We start from the raw sequence: 20281 nt of genomic DNA on the forward strand, positions 1-20281 counted from the left end.
TAATTTTTATATTCTAGCATGCTTTTCTTTACTATTCTTCTACTCCTATTCACTCTACCCCCGCAAAAGTATTATTGTTACTTCATGTTCAAAAACAGTGTGTGTAAATTTCAGAAGAGAAGAAGTAAGAGCTGAACATAAAGGCCAGCTGCCAAGTAGAACTGATGTTTGATGCTTAGGATTTTTGAAAGTAAAACAGCTTCTGGTTGAATAGTTGAATTAGTTAACACGACTCAACTCTGAAAGGCCCACTGTGGTAAAGCAATGACATTTAACCAAGGCTGTAATTTAATTGTACTGTACCCTTTAGCAGTAGCTCGTTGATCTGTGAAAATATTTGCTGCTTGGTTTAATTAATTAATGTTAGTGAGTTATTTGCAAAATGAATAACTCCATTTTCCAAATATCAGGCTTGAGCTCATAAAACCCACTTTCTTTGGAAAAGTAGTTAATCTTTTCAATGACATATTGGACAGTAGGCGTTTCTGATTCCATTGAGCTTAGCTTGATCCTGATGAAGCCACCAGTTTTAGATGTCAGCTTCTGAGATACCACGTATTATCTTCAACTACTTTGTAAAACAAGAATTCTTTGCTTTTGGGAAGCCAGGCTGCAGAATAGTTTAATAATATCCTATCTCTTTCATCAAAGTCCTCTTTGGAATTTATGATGCTTTTGACTTTGGAACTAAGTTAGGGAGGAAATACTTTGAACTTGAGAACCCAGAATATAAATTGGTGGTTCTTCAATTCCCCAAGTTTGGAAATTACCAGGAAGATCAGCCCATTGTTTGTGTTAATTTGAAACGATTTCTATAGAAATCCCTTGGAAGGCATATAAAGAGTTATGTTTCTGGGCATAATCAGTGTATTAAAATTTTAAAATAATAATACAGCTATTTCTAAGGATCCCTTTTTCTAAATGATAGTTTCATATGGTTATATAACAATGAATGACCACTTGTATAGCACTACATAGCTTACAGCATACCTTTTTCAAATATATTAAATCATTTGAACCTCAAGTGAAAACTTGTTGTACAGATTGGGAAACTCAAGCCCAGAAAAGTGAAGTGATGTTCTCAAGATCATGTTGCTAGGGACTGGACTAACACATGGTCTCCTGCTCCTGGCCCCTGGCCTTTTTCTCTGCACGTTGAGCTATGTCCACTGATAACCTGAGTTTTACAGAGGTGCATAAGGCAGTGCTTAGAACATTTCCAAGGTCCCAGGAAGGTTTGCAGTATCCCAATGGAATTGTGAAATTTCTAATAAATCTCATGTTTGCTTTCATATTAATGTGCGTTTTGCGTTCTTTCCTATTTCTTAATATTATTTTCTTATTTTAATATCAAAATAATGTTTTAACTGACTTCCTTTTGATTAAAACTACTTAGAAAGAATCACCGTGTTAATCTCATGGCTTTTGAATATCCCTGGTTCCTGCCATGTACCTCTAGAGCAGTGGTTTCCAGTGGGAAAGAGGGGTGATTTCTCTCCCCTGGGGACATTTGACAATGTCTGGAGACACTTTTGATTGCCAGTGTTACTGGCATTTAGTGGGTAGAGGCCAGGGATGCTGTTAAATATCCTGCAATAACCAGAACAGTTATCCAGCTCCCAGCATCAATAGTGCCTGCTCTAGAGGTCTGTGTGCCACATCTGAAGAATCACAGGCCTGAACATTAAAGTTCAAATAGTATGGCATTCGAGATCTATCTAATGGTTGTGACTGACCTTTTCAAATTTATCTTTCTCTACGCCCTACAAGGCCTTCTGAGTCCACCCATACTGAACTGCTGCATCTTTTCTGACCGTGACTTCTGCTTTCCTTGCTCCATGACTTTGCTCTTCCTGTGCCTTTCATTTTTTGTTTTGTTCTGTCCCCTCCTTTTTTATCCCCATCTCTTTATTGGTAATGTCCTATTGAAATGCATTATACCTAGAAATCCCAGTTCATTTGTCCTCTCCAGATCCTTCTGTGGCTCAGAAGTGCTCCTCCTTCGAACCCACAACACATCTAGCGTCTCATAAGCATACCACATTTTGCCTTGTAATTATTTGTGTATATTCATCTCTTTTGCTGGGCATTATGTTCCTTTTTCTTGGGGCAGTGGTTCTCAAAGTGTGGTCCCCAGAGCCACAGCATTAGTATCCCCATCACTGGGGACTTGTTAGCGATGGAAATTCTCAGACTCTAGGGAGTTGAGCTCAGCAGTCTGCATTTTTATAAGCCCTCCATGTGATTCTGATGGGTGTTAATGTTTGAGAACCATTCGTTTAGGGCATCTGCATTTTGTGTGTAACATTGTTCAAGGCACAGAGTAGACATTTACTTGATACTGAGTGAATGACATGTTACATCATGAGCCAAAGGACTCAAAACTATGAAACTGAATAACTAACTCTATTGCCTGAATATCATTAGAGGATATAGACATACGCAGAGCAAATTTGGAGGAGACAGAAATCAATTAGGAAAAAACAAATAAGAAAGACCCTTTTCTTTAAGATATTGATTGTATTATTGATTATAATTGCTTCTTGACTAAATTTGGACTTTGCATTTGAAAAGCATGGATTCAACTTTAGGATACCTTTTTTTGTTTAGATTTTGGATATTAAAAATGATGAAAATTAACTTTTCTTCTAAAGAATGTATTTATAAGATGCCAGAATGTGTTATCAGGGGCCTGACAATAACTTTGTTTCATAAGAATTATTTTCTGGGCTCTTTAATTAAGCCATCCTTCATAAATCACATGGGGAGAGCTGAAGCTCTCTGCATTGATCTCAAAGTTTCCTATAAAGTGGTAAATAATGCCTTCTATGTACTACCAGCTGGTTGAGATAGCCTTTTGGAAGTCATTGTGATTTATCACATAGAGAACAAAGAAATGAGATTTTTCTGTTTCTCTGCATTTTCAGCCTGCAAGTTCTTCCTTGCCTCTCCACCTCACAGGATTGGCGAGGAACTGTATTTGCTGGACGTGAAAGTTGTGTTAGGAATAAGGTTTAGTTGTATTACACTTGTCCTGAAACCTGGAGTTCACGGGCTGGTGTATAACCCCACCATAAAAGTGAATTGCTTGCCCCTGTAGCATTTATCCCTAAAGGGGTGATGGCACTGCCTTTTCCACAAGTAGGTTTGCAGTGAGGAATAATAACAATGACAATAATAAAAGTTAATGTTTACAGAGTCCTTTCTCTATGCCAGGTACTAGAGTTAAAGACTTCACATGCACTATTTCATTTAATTCTCCAAATAGTATGTGCTGTCTAAAAGCCAGCCCCTACTAACTGCACCAGAAAGTATTTTCCAAAGCTTTTCAGCTTTATGGTCCTTTAAAAGATGTGAAAATGTTTCCTTTGTTTAGAATCAAACTTTTTTGGCCAATAAATAATTCAGCATGATATAAATAGTCTTACCCTTGCTTTACAGTTGAGCTCAAATGGAGCGGGGTATTGGTGGAGAAGTTAGGTCTCAGGGAATACTTGAGAAGTTGAGGTTATAGCTGTTGTTGCACAGCTGGGCATGATCAGATCGGTCTGGTCCTGTTGTGTCCAAGAGCTTCTCTCTGTTCTAATCTTGGAATCGCTTTTCTTCCCCTTCTCTTTGTCTGCCCTATCACACTGGGGCCATGGCATGAGGTGTTATCAGACAGTTGACTTACCTTTGGCTAAGTGGCATGTGAGCACTTTTCTACTGAGACCAGAAGCTTCTCCTAGGCACCTAAAGCTCCTGCACAGACAGGTCACCAGAAAAAAGCAGCTCAAGTTTGAGTCAGGTGGTATTATAGGTTGTGTGGGGACTGGATGACCTTGAAGAACTTTCCAGTTCTGGACTTTTATTATGAGATGTAAGTTTTGTGAGAGGTCCTTCCAAGAGGACCTTCTTTGGTTTTAATAGAAACATAGGGGCAAGGGAAGAAAAATGAAGCAGAGAGAGAGAGAGAGACTGAAGAAGAGATTCAGTCCCAGTGATGTTAAGGAGTTAGGTGGGACCTCTCTTTCTAGGTTATTTACTGAATTTTAAGAAATATCTGAGGAGCATCTCCTGTGTCACTCCCTTCAAGTTGTATTTCTTCATGTCTGTTCCACAATATCTTTGCTCCAGTGACTTACAGTAGCATGGGTTTTGACAGGTGCATCCCAGGAACTCCTTTCCTGTCACTCCTATTAGCATTTAACAGGGACTTGTGAAGGGACTAAGTCTGGTGGGAGGCAGGGATGGTTATGTAATAATAGGCAGTAGAGGGGTGCATTGTCTGTAGAGAATTTCAAAACAATAATAAAATTAAAAGTTGGGCTGCTTTTTATTATCACCATGCAAGGGCAAATCTGAACAATGTTAGTGACAAAATGCTCTTCTTCATAGGTGAACAGTTCCCACTGTGTCTCCCATACCCCTGTTGCTGCCGCATTTTGCTTAAGGGACCCTTAGTTCTGTAGGAAACAGAGAAGGTATAGACCTCTGTCTCCACCATGATTTCCACTCTTAGAAATCTAATAGCCTTTTCTTTCCTCTTTTTCTCCCGTGTGTGTGTGTTTGTGTGTCTGTGTAGGCAAGGAAACAGTTACTGTTCTTCCAGGAGCCTCTTATTTCTCCAGCGATGAATCATTTGCGATGATTAGAGGGTATGTACTAACGGAGCCCCTCATGTTTCACACGACGTGTAACGAGCTGAGTCATCCCCTGAGTCTGTTAGCAAGACTCTGAAACATAGCCACCTCTCCCAGCCAGAAAATGATCATGGGCTTGTTTGGCTGCACCAAGATGTGAAATTATTCACATTGAATGTTGGCAGTTGGAACTTCCAGCCCGCTATTATCAAAGGAACCCTCAAAATGGAATATATATCTGTGCCAACTAAACTGAAGTAAGCATTTGTAAGGCTCTTTCTGAGGATCCTAACATTTTCTACAAACTGGGTTTTCATTTTCTAGCTAGTGTTTGCTTTCAAATCGAGCCATATTCTCCCTCACTGAAGGAAACAAACTCACTGTGTACACCTGTTTTTGAAGACAGTATAGGCTATCATTTTTTTAAAAGAACTCTTAATGGTTATTTCTCTACATTAGCTTGAGCCAATCTATTTGGAAATCAGGTGTTGAATGGAGGAGAGCAAATGTACTTTGGTGGGGGGGAGGTTAGAATTATTTATTTTCATTGCTGGCAATTTCAAGCAAAAGGGACATAAAGCTTGTGAAGTTTGCTTTATATTTCTTCTTTATCTTTCTCAGGGGACATGTCAATCTCACAATGCTAGGAGCCATGCAGGTTTCCAAATATGGTGACCTGGCTAACTGGATGATACCAGTAAGTAGACATGTTTTTTTCTGAATTATGCCTGGGTCAGGATAGTTATTCTTGAAGTAGTAAGAAAAATCTTGTCAAATTGCTTTGAGTGCAAATATAATTGTTACAAAAATAAATATTTTGATGTGTATTTCTTATTTCAATCAAATTCTAATAAAGGAAATACTGAAAATATTAAGCTTTGCCAGTTTACTGTGTAGTTGGGACTAAAAATAGGTAACATCGGGGGTCAAAGCATAATTTTCCATGGAGGAATAGAAAACTGAGGAAGGTAAAAAAGAATGGGTTAGGGCTTCCCTGGTGGCGCAGTGGTTGAGAATCCGCCTGCCAATGCAGGGGACACGGGTTCGAGCCCTGGTCTGGGAAGATCCCACATGCCGCGGAGCGACTAGGCCCGTGTGCCACAGTTACTGAGCCTGCGCGTCTGGAGCCTGTGCTCCGCAACAAGAGAGGCCGCGATAGTGAGAGGCCCGCGCACCGCGATGAAGAGTGGCCCCCACTTGCTGCAACTAGAGAAAGCCCTCGCACAGAAACTAAGACCCAACACAGCCATAAATAAATAAATAAATAAATAAAAATTAAAAAAAAAAAAAAAAAAAAGAATGGGTTAATTATGCTCTGATAAAAGTAAGAAATACAAATATTTATTATAACTAAGTTTTTATAACTAGAAAGAACAATTAAGTTCATTAATTTTATGTTAATTCTATCATTTTCTTATTCACAGTGATTAAAATCTTCTCTTGATTAGTCATGTGACCCCATGAGTAGTCAATCACATTTTCTTCTATTATGGAATACAAAACCTGTGATGTTTAAACATGCTTGTGAAATGCAAACAGTTTCCATTTACTAATGACTTAGATCAAGGAAGAAACCTCTTGGAATTAGCTTTGGAAAAAGGACTGTAATCAGTTGATTTATGAGTGTGGTTCTTTACATTCCTGATTGGTGCTTCCTCATGTGTGTATGGAAACAACAATGAACGTGTGTCTATGATTATCAGCTCATTTTGGCTGGTAGCTCAGGTTACTCTTTTAATGTGTGTGTTTAAGGATTTCTGCGTGTTTCTCTGAAGCATCAGCCACAAGGAATTTAAGTAACTGAGGCTGATGTTCTGTGATGAGAGTTTCTTGTTTTTTGAAATTTCTTAGATTTTTCCCTACTCATTTTTTGAGGAAGGCAGATTAATATAGTTGATAACAATGTTAGAGATTGTGTTAGTTTAGCTTTTTTGATCTATGATCTCCCAAAACATTATTTTAAAATTTCAATTGTTATTATAACCCTGGTTCTCAAACGTGGTTGAATATTGGAAGCACCTGGGAATTTTAAAAAATGGTGATACCTCGGTGCCCCCCCCCCCCTTAGAGATCCCAATTTAATTAATCTGAGATACAGCCTGGGAATTGGGCATTTTAAAATCAATCCTAGGTGATTACAATATGTAACCAAGTTTGAGAACCAAGTTTGAGTGTATTAAAGAATGATCATCAGGGACTTCTCTGGTGGCGCAGTGGTTAAGAATCTGCCTGCCATTGCAGGGGACACGGGTTCGAGCCCTGGTCTGGGAAGATCCCACATGCCACGGAGCAACTAAGCCCGTGTGTCACAATTACTGAGCCCACACTCTAGAGCCTGTGAGCCACAACTACTGAGCCCACGTGCCACAACTACTGAAGCCCCCCCTGCCTAGAGCCCACGCTCTGCAACAAGAGAAGCCACCGCAATGAGAAGCCCACGCACGCAATGAAGAGTAGCCCCCGCTCGCAGCAACTAGAGAAAGCCCGTGCACAGCAACAGAGACCCAGTGCAGCCAAAAATAAATAAATAAATTAAAAAAAAAAAAGATCATCAATCATATTTAAAATGTAAGGGGAAAATATCATTGACGCATTAATAGTCAGACCTCTTAGCAGATTATGGATTATATTGTTATTTTAGTTTAAAAATGTTCATCATCCTAAATCAGCCATAGCTGTAAGAGTTGGCAGCTTTTGGAGGCTTCAAAGAAATCAGAGAGGGTCTCCTGAGCATTGTATGGTAAGTCAGATTGATACTTTATAGGAATGTTTGTGTAGAAAGAATGTATTTCTTTTTTCAAATTTTAGAAAAAGGCTATAGGAGGTAGTAGAAGGAGCATAGAAAAGCAAGCCCTGGGTTTTAGCCCTGACTCTACCAATAATCAAAGTGTAACCTTGAACATGTCAGTTAAGCCCTTTGGGTTAAAGCATCCTCATCTATAAAATGAAGATTTGAGAACAGATAATTTCAGGGGTCCCGTCTGGCTTTCACAGGTTAGCAGTTAAGAGCAAAGACCCTGTAGTGAGACAGACCTGGGTTGAAATCCAATTTTAGTCACTTACTAGCAGTGTAACTTGAGGCAGTTGCCTATTTTTCCTCATCTGTAAAATGGGAATGATGTAATAGTATCTACTTTATAGGACTATATAAAGGAATAAATGATATAATGCATACAGAGTATGTATCACAGAGCTTGACCCACAGTATATGCTAGAAAAACAGGTTGTTATTATTTGATAAGTTACGAAGGAGAAGTTGGAGATGCCTGGCAGAGAAGGGAATAGGATTGGTTACCATGAACAGAAACAACAGAGTTTTAAATAGAGTCTATTTCTCTGAGCTATTAGTGAGTTTTGAAATCAAATTTCACAGTGGTTCTAGGTGTGGAGCAGAAACATGTCCAACACATTTTTGCCTTCGGGGAACTTGGACATCTTTAACAAGTTAGTATATGATTTGTTTTTATTATGGTTTAGCACACAATGAGGCTGGAAGCTGTCATAGTGAGAGTATGCATTATGTAGTTGTCATTTGTAGGAAAGATTTTCCAACATGTATCACAATTTTACATATCCTATGGAGATTCCTGTGAATGATTAAAACATCACTGTTAATTACTTTATAAATTTCTTAATACAATTTGGAGCTCATGAGTTTCCAAAGGACTGGATCTAGTGGGGCAGCGATAGGGAACTCTGGAGTTCTGAAGGGACATGGAGAAGAATTAAACATAAAAAGTGTTCTTGTGTCTGGTTCCACTCTTTTGGTCATGGAAGTTGGTAGTGTCATTTCTGAATGAGCATTTTTGTTCTTTTAGTAACTGATAATCACTTCTTGGATTCTTTATATGTGACGCACAGTATATATTTTGATTCCTTTGGATGCAGGATAGCTTAAGAGTCAAGACTATGAGCTCTAGTTTGGAAGAGATCTGATTTGAATTTCAGCTCTACCGCTTACAAATTACACAATCTTTAGTACCTGTTTTTGTTAGGATTAAATGAGAAGAAAATGAAAGTGAAGACTCAAAGCACTCCATAAATAGTGGCTATTATTTTTATCTTCTTCAATGCACTATTGCTTAACTTTAAAGAGGGAGTATTTGCCTTAAAATACACTGGCATAAGCAAGACTGTATTTTACAGTAACTAGTACAGCCTGTGTATCCAAAGTTCATATTCAAGTACCAAATCTGAAGACACATTTCTTGTTCTTATTCGTTGTGGATAAGATACAGCCTAGCCTCCTTATATAGTTTCAGTGAGTGATCTATGTCTGTTTGCTCCAAAGATTTATGTTGATTTATAAAATTTAGATATATTTTTATTGCAGGGTCTGGCAGTCAAGGGGCTGAAAAGTTCAGTTTTATTGTATCATTTTTCATTTACTTTTATCTTTTTACTGAGTTTAATAATCTTTCAATGGTTGTAAAGCCTTGAGTTTCTCTGCATCATGGCATCCCCATGAATTATTACCGTGTCAGATTATAATAAACATTAAGCTTTTAAGGCAGACAAATGGTATGGATGCTATTTGTCTTATCTTTTAATAGCTTCTTAGTATGCAGCATGGGTCCCATTTTCACAGATTTTTGAAAATTCTGCCCCGAGCATCCAAAGAGAGAAAATGTGACAAAACAGTAGTTGGCTCCTTTGAGTTCCGTGATTATTGTGATGATGGTAAAACCCCGGGCAAGCTACGGAAATGTGGTAAGATGTGCAATCCGTTGACTCTCCATTCAGAGCTGCTCTGGCTTTCCTAATGCTTATTTTTGGGAAACAGCTGCCATAAATGATTGACTTGTGAAGGGAAGTTGATGTGTACGATCAGCTATGGGAGCTGTTTTTTAAAAACGTGCAACAGCCGCCTGCTGGACAGTGTTGCTGTATATGAGCAACATAACAGCCAAGGGCCTCCTCCTTTTACGTGGGGAGAATTGAAATGAGAGATTCTTGGGGCAAAGAAAAATAGAATGTTTAGGTGTTTGTTCTTCCTTAATATTTTTCATTTCTTTGTGCATTTAGAAGATTAAATCCAAATCAATGTCATATTCATGTATGCTTACACGTATGAGTATGTAAAGTTAATTTGGTCTTCTATCTATGATGTCTGTTTTAAATAAGCTAAAGATTACGGTATAGAAAAAGATATAAACATACAGATACAGATATGGTTTTAACGTATTGGTGTCTTGTCCATTTGGTCCCAACACCCCGGTAACTACAAACCATGGGTAAGGAAACAGGATAGGTGGACAATATGTATGTGATGGTATGATGCTTTTACAGTTACTCAGTAGTGTTCTTTCTCTATCAATGTAATGTAGTGGAAAGTGTACAGAACTTGGAATTAGATGTACCTGTGCTTAAGTAGTGGTTCTGTTACTTTCTGATGGTGTGGCAAATTATTTCACCTTAGTATACTCATTTGTAAAATGAGAATATTTAACTCATATGCTTGATCTGGGGATTAAGTTAACTCATTCAACAAATATTTATTAGGCATGTATTAAGGGCCATGCTATAAATTTCTCTCTAAGCACTGTATTAGTGACATTCTACAAATTTTTGTTTGTTTCATTGTCATTTTCTTCAGAATATTTTCTTATCTCCCTTGTGATTTTTTTCCTTGACCTACTGATTATTTAAAAGTATGTTATTTAATTTCCAAATATTTGGTGATTTTCCACAAAACTTTGTGCTAATTTCTAGTTTAATTCTCTTGAAGTCAGAAGACATACTTTATATGGTTTCCATCCTTTTAAGTTTGAGATGTATTTACAGCCTAGAATATAGTCTATCTTTGTGACTGTTCCATCTGCACTTGAAAAGAATGTGTATTCTGCTCTTGTTGGCTAGAGTGTTCTATAACTGTCAATTAGGTCAAGTAGGTAGATGGTGTTGTTCAAGTCTTCTGTGTCTTTCTATAAGTTATTGAGAGAGGAGCATTGAAATCTTCAGCTATAATTGTGCATTTGTATATTTCTCCTTTCAGTTGTATCACTTTTTGCTTCATATATTTTAGAGCTCCATTACTAGTTGCAGTAGTACAACTAGTTGTAGTAGTAGTACTTAAGATAGTTATGTTCTTTTAACAATTTGACCTCTTTTTAAAATTATATCTCTCTAGAGCGAGTGGGCTTAATTGCCCCGCAGCATGTGGGATCTTAGTTCCCCGACCAGGGATCAAACCCATGTCCCCTGCATTGGAAGACAGATTCTTAACCACTGGACCACCAGGGAAGTCCTGACTTATTTTCTTATATAATATATTTTAGTGGTTCTTCCAGGTTTTACAATACACATCTTTTATTTATCACAGTCTACTTCAAGTTATGTTATATCACTTTACATATAATAAAAGAACCATACAACTATAAACTTATATTCTGTGCTCTTATCCTATTTGCTATTAATATTTAGTCATGTTTTATTCTGCATGTATTACAAACCTGCGATACTTTATTATTTTTGCTCTAAGCAGTCAATTCTCTTTTAAAGAGATTGAAAAATGAGAAAAATATTGCATATTTTAAAAATATAATTTATATATATAAATTGTATATTTTTTCTATTTTCCCAATATATTTGCCCTTTCCTTCACTTATCCTTTACATCAGTTCAGATTGCCATCTGATGTTGTTTTCGTTCTGCTTGAAGGACATCCTTTGATGTTTCTTGTGGTGCAAGTCTTATAGATGTCACTTAGATTGATTCTTTCAATATTTGCTTTTAAGCTTTTTGAGGTCAGTTGAGAGCAGCCTTTAGTTTCAGTCTAATTAGCCCCACTACTAATGCAATTTCTTTCTGAGGATTCTACCTGATGCCCCATGGTATTTCCCTCTGGTTAGAAGGAGCGTAAATTATTCCCAGACCTGTGTGAGTTCTGGACATTTTTTGCCTAATACTTCCTAGTGGTTCTTCACCAGGCCTTGGATAATTTTTTCTTGTAATATATGCACATTAGTACTCCGCCAACAACTTGAGTTAACCTTTTGCAAATCTTCTGAGCTCTCTCTCTGTATAGCAGCCACCTCTCTGCTATTTTGAGATCTCAAGTCAAATTCTAGTTGGGCTGTCTGAGCACAAATGAGACAGCTGGATTTCTCCTGGATTCCCTTCCCTGCACTGCAGCCTGTAAACTCTAGGCATTAGCCTGGGGCAATTGTAGGCCCACCTCATTGGCTTCCCTTTTCTCAGAGATCCGAGTCCTGTACTGCCTGTTATCTAATGTCTGAAAGATGCTTTTTCCTTTGTTTTGTCTGATTTTCTAATTGTTTGATACTAATGATAATATTTTTGAACTTAGGTTCCTATTTCTTGGATGATTTTTCTAGTAAAAATCCCTAGTAGGAGAATATCTTGGTCAATTTTTTAAGGTTTTTGATACATACTGAATTGCTGTCAAAAAAATTATCCCATTTACACTCACACTGTTTCCACGCTATCACCAACACTGGTATCTGCTTTTTTTCTATTCTGTTATTCTAGTCTGTTATTTTGCATTTCTTTAAAAACTGCCATCTGGGACTATTTAAAGAGCAGGCAGTGCCTTATTCTTCTGGAGGGGCACTAAATCCTCTTCTCTTTTGTTCTGAAGGTCTTCCTTTTGGCTTTTTAGCATTATCTCATTAAATATCGTTTCCAGTACTGCTCTCTTTGGTCTTTTTTTTTTTGGCTACACTGGGTCTTTGTTGCAGCGTGCGGGCTCTTCCTTGTGGGCTTCTCTCTAGCTGTGGCGTGCAGGCCTAGTTGCCCCGTGGCATGTGGGATCTTAGATCCCTGACCAGGGATTGAACCCACATTGTCTGCATTGGAAGGCAGATTCTTAACCACTGGACCAGCAGGAAGTCCCTATCTTTGGTCATTTTAAAAAGCAGCATTTATGGTGACTGTTCTCTGTTAGGGAATGTGTCTTAAGAGACCAGCTGTAACAAGCAAGCATGTGTGAGAGAGAGAGTGTGTGTGTGTGTGTGTGTTTTGTTTCCGATATATTGAACAAGTTCTACATGTGGGATGAAATCAGAACACAACATTTTTTATCTCCTGTGGTGCCTTTAACTTCATTCAGTTAGGGAAGCTTTCCCTCTGCATGAGCTCATTGCAGATAATAAACTGTCAGTGGGTCACTTTAATTCACAAACTCAGTCTTGAGTCTAGAATTAAAGGATCCAGTCCAAACTAGTGAACATTGCTTCAATATGCATTCAAAAGCAATGCATCTCCTTTCACTACTGTTTCCCAGCTATAGGCAGGACAGACTGCCTACATTTGGGGAAAGTTGCTTGGTGTTCTTTTGCTTTTTCTCTCCACTCACTCCTCCACCAACTCAGTTTGGCACCACAGGGTCAAAATTCAGGAGAATGGGAAGTGAAGAAGTAGGGCAGGAAAGTTCTTACATGGCTGGTGACTGGTAATGTTACGAGCTGCCTCCATGCTCTCTGGTCCTTTCAGATGTTTAAGGGACATAGATTCTCACTGATAGGACCCTCTCTTCCTTCCACAGCATCTTGAGAAAAGATTAAAGTGTCTTCATGCTGGCCCTCTCCCACATGGCCCACATCTGGGAAGCATCCACACATTTCTTGTCTCGTCTGCAGTAGTAGTGTAGGTATTTCCCCAGAATGATTACTTCTGCTTTCTCAGGTAGAAGTCAGACACGCCATTCCTAGTTGCATCCTGGCTCTTCTCCGGAGGGTAGAATGCTCTCCCGTTGTCATCCAGGCTCTGTGAGATGTCGATTTAGGGGTGGTAGGCATACACTTAACCCCTCTTTTTGGTTGCTGGGGCGGAGAGGGTAGGATCACAGCCCACTTTTCTTTTATACAGAATCCTCTGCTATGGCCCATACTCTGCTCCTTGATCTTGTCAGTGGACCCCAAAATCTTAGAACTTGTTTTTGACCATTTTCTCTGAAAATTCTGTTTCTGAACATGTCTCACATGCTGGTATTTCATAGTGGTCACATTCGAACATCAGTCAAAAGCAGGACCAAAAAAGTCCCAATCTAACATTCAGTTACTGCCGCTTTGGCTTGTGGGTCTGCTGTTTCCTAGCTGCCGTTATTACTTCTCCCTTGTAAGCTCATATTCAGCTAAGCCTCCATATATGCTGGGGTATCTTCTATCTATGGTTCCTGTATATCAGGGCGATCCCCCGAGCTTATTCTGTTCCCAGTTGCCCTGGACGGAATACAGGACCGTGGAAGAACCTAGCCAAGCTCTACTCATTCTTCCAGTGAATAAAAACTGCACTGAGCCAATGGAGAGACCTTTACCTCCTGTGCCAGTTAGAAATACATTTAATGCTTGCAGAATTTCTGAGAGCAAAGAATGATTTATTTTTGTACTGCAATTTAACAAATGAGCATACATTTTTAAAAAAGACAACCTAGTATTAGTGAAATTTATGAATTTAGAGTGTTATTAGGAATATAAGCTGTTTATTATTGTTCTTTACTTGGAAACTATATTTGGCTATCCAAAAATACTTTAATCTATGACTGTCTGGAAAACATTACGTTGAAAACTACTACTTAGTTTTATTATTCACATCCAATATTTTTCAGACTAAAAGTATTTATTGACTAACATATTGACATATTAATTTTATAAGGAAAATTCCTCTTACTTAGAGGGTTCTGTTGATGATTAAAAGCTGTGATTAAGGTTTAAAAGCCACAGCTAAATTATAAATCTAATATTTTTACGAGAAGGGAACTAACAGCTCTTAATTAAGCACATGCCATTAGCCAGGTACTATTTGGATATTTATTGTCACTTAATCCTTATAACTCTGTGAGTTAAATATAACAATCCCTGTTATTATAGATGAAGAGATTCAAGCCAGGAGAGTTAACTATTCAAGTTTACCTATGTAGCAAGTTATGAAATGGGGATTTAATCACAGTATGCTGCTTTTATGTACTTTGCATTATGCCGCAAGGTTTTTTTGGGATGTATTTAACTAATGCCTTTTGTGATGGAGGCAAAACTACCTGCAAAATAAATAAATATCTTTACAACATTTCTGTAAACTTGATAAAGTATTGTTTCACTGTGTGGGGTAGAGGCTATTGCAATTGGAAGGATGCATGCTGTACGTGTAATACTAGTACAAGCTTCAGGCTTTGGAAGGCGCTGGGTTGACCATTTGCATTTTCTTTCATCTTACCTTTTTAAGCCCTCACTCGAATTCTAAAGTCTCCACTGCCTAATCACATGTAATTAACATTAATCTCATGTATGAAGTACTTTATCCATTATCCACCCATTTTGTTTTTTATAATCTACCAGTTGAAGAGTTCTTTGAAAGAGTTCATGTCCTCTACTAGGATTTTTATAATTTTAGTTTTAATATTTCTTAAATGGGAAACGTTGAGACATAACTATAGAAATATGGGAATCAATGAAAAGGGGAATCCTAAATAGAGGTTAAAAGAAAAGATTAAAATTAAGATCAGGAAGGAACAATAGCAAATTCATTAGCAAGTCAGCTCACTCGGCCTAGGTCCCTACCAAAGGGACGTGAGAATATGAAATAGATTTTTCTTTTTGGAATATCTCAATTTTCAGTGATCTTAAAGAGATTTTGTCTTTGGATTGTTATCTGGGTCTGTTTTTTGCTCTGAAGGGAAGGAAATATTTTCCTCCTTGGGGTTGCATATGATGCATTTGTGAACAGCTGCTTAGTTCTAAGAACTTTGACTGTTCACTGGAACTCAGATGTATTTAAGCCAGACACTGAAAGAAAGGTGAACTAGACATCTGATTGGTTCCAAGCCATGATGCTACTTGGCTTCATAGCGGCTCTGTAAGAACTTGATCATACTCTCCACCTCCTCTGGTATTGGAAGGCAGATTTCTGTGCATGAAATGCGAGTTTGGTCCTTTTTATTAAAATCAGTCTCCTCTCTCTCTCTCTCCTTTCTCCTTCTATTTATAGAGAGAATGAACAATGAGTGAGTTTGATATTTTCAATTATTATCTCTTGGCTAATGTATTTGTATGACTGCAGCAGTATGTATTTGTATGACCCCCTCTCATTAAAAAGCCCACTTAATAGAAGGGGAGGAAACATTAAAAATGATAGATGAGGTCTCCTTAGAAAACCATTATTAGTAATTTCATAAATAATGGTGCTTCTGATATGACTTAGCAGGGAACGAAGCCAAAGGGCTGAAACAAATGTGACCCTGCAGCTAAAGACTAATGAATTTTTTTTTAATGCATTTTTTAAAGGAATTTTTTTCTTTTTTAAAATAATTAATTAATTAATTAATTTTTGGCCGCGTTGGGTCCTCGTTGCTGTGCACAGGCTCTCTCTAGTTGCGTCGAGCGGGGGCTACTCTTCGTTGTGGTGCACAGGCTTCTCATTGTGGTGGCCTCTCTTGTTGCGGAGCATGGGCTCTAGGCGCGCAGTCTCAGTAGTTGTGGCACGTGGGCTCAGTAGTTGTGGCTCTTGGCTTCTAGAACGCAGGCTCAATAGTTGTGGCGCAGGGGCTTAGTTGCTCTGCGGCATGTGGGATCGTCCCAGACCAGGGCTCGAGCCCGTGTCCCCTGCATTGGCAGGTGGATTCTTAACCACTGTGCCACCGGGGAAGCCCAAGGGTAATGAATCTTGAAGAGTAAATGTTATTAAGTGACTGAATTGAGCATTTCCAGTTGGTGAAAGCTTTATTTCTTACTTTACTCCTTTGGTTTAGGGACAGTTTTTGATCAGCACTTTTATAGTCAAAAAATGTTTTATTAGGGAAAATGTCAAATATGTATAAAGATAGAAGAGTAAAATGCATGTATCCAGCTTAGGCAGTTATCCATTCATGGCCAGTCTTGTTTCATGTATACTCCTAGTCACTTCCCCCTCCCCAGATTATTTTAAGGCAAATCCCATACATCATATCATCCTATCCATAAATATTTTAGCATTATCTCTGAAAGATGAAGATTCCTTTTATAAACCACAATTGTGTTATTCCATTAACAGTAAGGAATTTAGGATACAGTTCCTTAATGTCATCTACCCATACAGCACCCTCCTTTTACTGATGGAGAACGTGAATTCAAAGAAATGAAGTGGCTTGACTCAGGTCACAAAACTAGTTAGTAGCTAAGCCAATACTGGAACTCATCACTCCCGTCTCGTAGTCTTACAGGGATGCTATATGAGGAAGAGTTTGCTTTTGAAATATAAAATCCCATATTAAAACACCTTCCATTTTTCTCCAAGTATTAGAAGCAACTCTGGGTCTCTATGAAGGCACTTAACCTTCTAGACCTCAGCTTTTTATTTTTAAAATTGGATGAATGGGATAGGTTTTATTTAACAAAATTTATTAGGTCCCCAGCCCTCCTTTTGTATTAGGCACTGTGGGTAGAGCGGTGAGCAAACCTAATATAGTTCTCCTCTTTACGAAGAATCTCATTTCTGGAGTGAATATGATAAAATGGTGAGAGACGGTACTGTGTGAAACCTTGTGGACTAAACATTAAATATGCTGATTTAGGAAGAACTGATAGGTTTACAATAGTGAAGTCTCCTTGTCCAAGGAATATGGTATACTTAGTCATTATTTAGGTCTTCCTTTATCTCCTGCATTACATTTATTCCTAATTATTTTCCTAATTATTTTTCCTAATTATTTTTGAGCTGGATATTCCAGTTCAATTTCTAAGTGGTCATTGCTAATATAAAGGTAAACTATTGGTTATTGTATACTTATCTTGTATCTATTTTATTAAATTCTTTTATTTGCTATCATAATTCTTTTAGAATTCTCTTATTCTACACAATTCTTTTATCTGAAAATAATAATAATTTTTCTTTTCTAATATGCATGCCACTTAGTTTATTTTCTTTACTTAACATAATATCCAAAACCAATATGAGTAAGTGGTAGTGACTGAGGACTTTCTTGATTTTGATGAGAATTCATTTAGAATTTTAACTTTTAATATTATTCTTGCTGTTTGTATTGTTTTTGATCTAGAAGTTTCCTTTTGCTTATAGTTCTTAAACTTAATGGCTGTTGAATTTTATCCAATGTGTTTTTTAATCTGTTGATTTAATCACACAGTTCTTTACCTTTAATTTGTTAATGTCATTTTAAAAATTGATAGATGTTGAATCATTGTTACTCTTTTAATACAGATCATCAGTTTTTAACAATCTGCAAGAAAATTTTTTGCTTATTGGTCACCTCAAATTTGTGGTATTTCTTGTGGCAATTTTGTTAGTATGTATTTTGCTAGAAATCATTCATTTCTTTTGGATTTTCAAATTTATTGGTCCAAAATAACATGTAATATTTTTATATAATTTCTTTAGTATCTTCAAAAACATATCTACTTTTTATTCCTAATTCTGTAGATGTTCATTTTCTCTCTTCTCTTTTAATTAGGCTTAGAAGAAATATGTCCTATTAATCATTTTTTAATTAATCAAGTTTACTTTAAGAAATATATATCTTTGTTAATTTTATCCTTTTAATTATTTAACTTCTGTTTTATTTTATACTAGTTTCTAGATTTACAAATTGATTGCTTGCTTAATTTTCAATCTTTCTCTTTTAATGATAAAAACTCTTAAGGCTTTCCATTTTTATAGTATAATTTTAATTGTATACCATAAATTTTGATGTAAAGTTTGTATTTTCATTAATTTCTAGATAGTTTTTAATTTCAGCTTTTGATTTCATGTTTGATTCAATAATTTTTTAGGAGAATTTTTTTTTTTTGTCCTTCAAAGGTTTGAGGGAGTTATTCTTTGTATTTTTAGAATTAATTAGGTCTTCTTCATGGCCAAGTACATGATTCATTTTTCTAAACTTTACATAGAAATAGGGTAATTTTATATTAAATTCGACTTATTGCTTGTTGTGGTCAAATCCTTTATTTATTCATTAGTTCTTAGGGACAGTGTGTGGTTTAGTAGAAAGCAAATAAGAGTAGAATTTAAAAGATCTGAATTCTAGCTTTAGCTTTGCTACTAACAAATTGTGATCCTAAACAAATTACTTTCTCTCCTTTGGTCTAATCCAGCGTCGTCCAAAAAAACTTGCTGTGATGAAGGAATGTTCTGTATATACTTTGTACAATATGGTAGCACTAGCAACATGTGGCTTTTGAGCACTTGAAATATAGCTAGTATGACTGAATAACTGAATTTTTAATTTTACTTAATTCAAATTTATGTAGCCACATGTGGCTGGTCTACTTTATTGGACAGTGCAAGTATAATCTATTAAATCAAAGTCTTGGACTCAGTAAATCCTTAGGGAACCCAACTATAAAATTTTGTTTTAATGTTCAAGCTGTAGATTTATATATTTCTGAAGATGCTCTGATATAGTGGGGCATTTGAATGCTTAGAAAAATTAATTGTTGAGAGGTGGTAAAATTTCAAATTTTTCATACCCAGTTCAAGCTTCTAACATTAAATAATTGAGCCTTTGGTGATCCAAAGGTTTTGAAATACAGAAAGTTGTACTGAGGGTTCTAAAACAACTCTAAGGGACTTACTGGATGGCACAGTGATTAAGAATCCACCTGCCAATGCAGGGGACATGGGTTCTAGCCCTGGTCCGGGAAGATCCCACATGCCGCAGAGCAGCTAAGCCCGTGCTCCACAACTACTGAGCCTGCGCTCTAGAGCCTGCGAGCCACAACTACTGAAGCCCACATGCCTAGAGCCCGTGCTCCACAAGAGAAGCCACTGCACTGAGAAGCCCACGCACCGAAATGAAGAGTAGCCCCCACTCGCCACAACTAGAGGAAGCCCACGTGCAGCAACAAAGACCCAATGCAGCCAGAAATAAATAAGTAAAATAAAATACATTTATTTTTAAAAATTAAAAAAAAAACAACTCTAAGGTGGAAGATCACATTATTCAAATTACACTTAAGAGTGTGTTTACTTCTTTGTTAAAGGTTGGGAAACGCATAAAATCTATTACATATTCTTTACCTGTAGGGCATTAAATCAAAAAGAAATCAAAATTGAAATTATAAATTACCTAGAAATAAATGAAAATAAAACTTTATGTCAAAGCTTGTGGAATATAATTAAAATTAGACTCAGAAAAAAATTGAGAGCCAAAAATGCTTTTATTATTTGCAGTTACTGTGCATTGACCCTTCTGGCTTATTTGCATTCCTTACCAGTGTAATGCATATGATGTGGCAATGTTAAAGGACTTCCATTATCTGATCATATTAGCGGTGGGATGTGTATTGGTAAGACCCTCAGGATCAGTGCTAAATTAGATCATGGTTATTGTTGTTAAGAACCAGATAGATCAGCTGGCTTTTATTTGGGGGAGGTCATATGATATGACAACATGTATCTTTAAACCCTAGAGTTACCCTGGTAAATTCAGATTACTAGAGGCATATGGGATTGAGACTGAGTGAATATCAGTTTCCCATCTCCCATCTTATCCTCTTTCCAGACCTTCACTGTCTAAATAGAATGTCAGGCAAAATCATTAGCATTTTACATTTAAGCTTTCTTTCTCCTTTCTTTTCCCTTCTTAGTCAGTATAGTGGAATTTTCTTAAGTAAAAGGCAGGTAGTTTTTGAACTTTATTGTATGCAATAAATTTAACATTGCCCATCTTATTGTTTAGTAACTCAATTAGATCATTGGAATACTTGTGATAA

At 37.1% G+C, this 20281-nt stretch overlaps 2 protein-coding genes across 7 annotated transcripts in view; both read left to right on the forward strand.

Moving 5' to 3' along the window:
* The window catches only part of OXCT1 (3-oxoacid CoA-transferase 1), a 160859-nt gene that overhangs the window by 71001 nt on the left and 69577 nt on the right, over positions 1-20281 (forward strand). For all 6 annotated transcript variants that reach the window (XM_082454521.1, XM_082454522.1, XM_082454523.1 and 3 more), the window contains exons 12-13: positions 4565-4637; positions 5244-5319. In XM_082454521.1, the coding sequence (XP_082310647.1) occupies positions 4565-4637; positions 5244-5319 (149 nt within the window). The remainder of the gene's footprint in view (positions 1-4564; positions 4638-5243; positions 5320-20281) is intronic.
* Positions 1-20281, forward strand: part of PLCXD3 (phosphatidylinositol specific phospholipase C X domain containing 3) — a 434729-nt gene that overhangs the window by 21653 nt on the left and 392795 nt on the right. The gene's annotated exons all lie outside the window — the stretch shown is intronic.

This window comes from Balaenoptera physalus (genome assembly GCF_965194825.1).
Source record: "Balaenoptera physalus genome assembly, chromosome: 3".
NCBI lineage: Eukaryota > Metazoa > Chordata > Mammalia > Artiodactyla > Balaenopteridae > Balaenoptera > Balaenoptera physalus.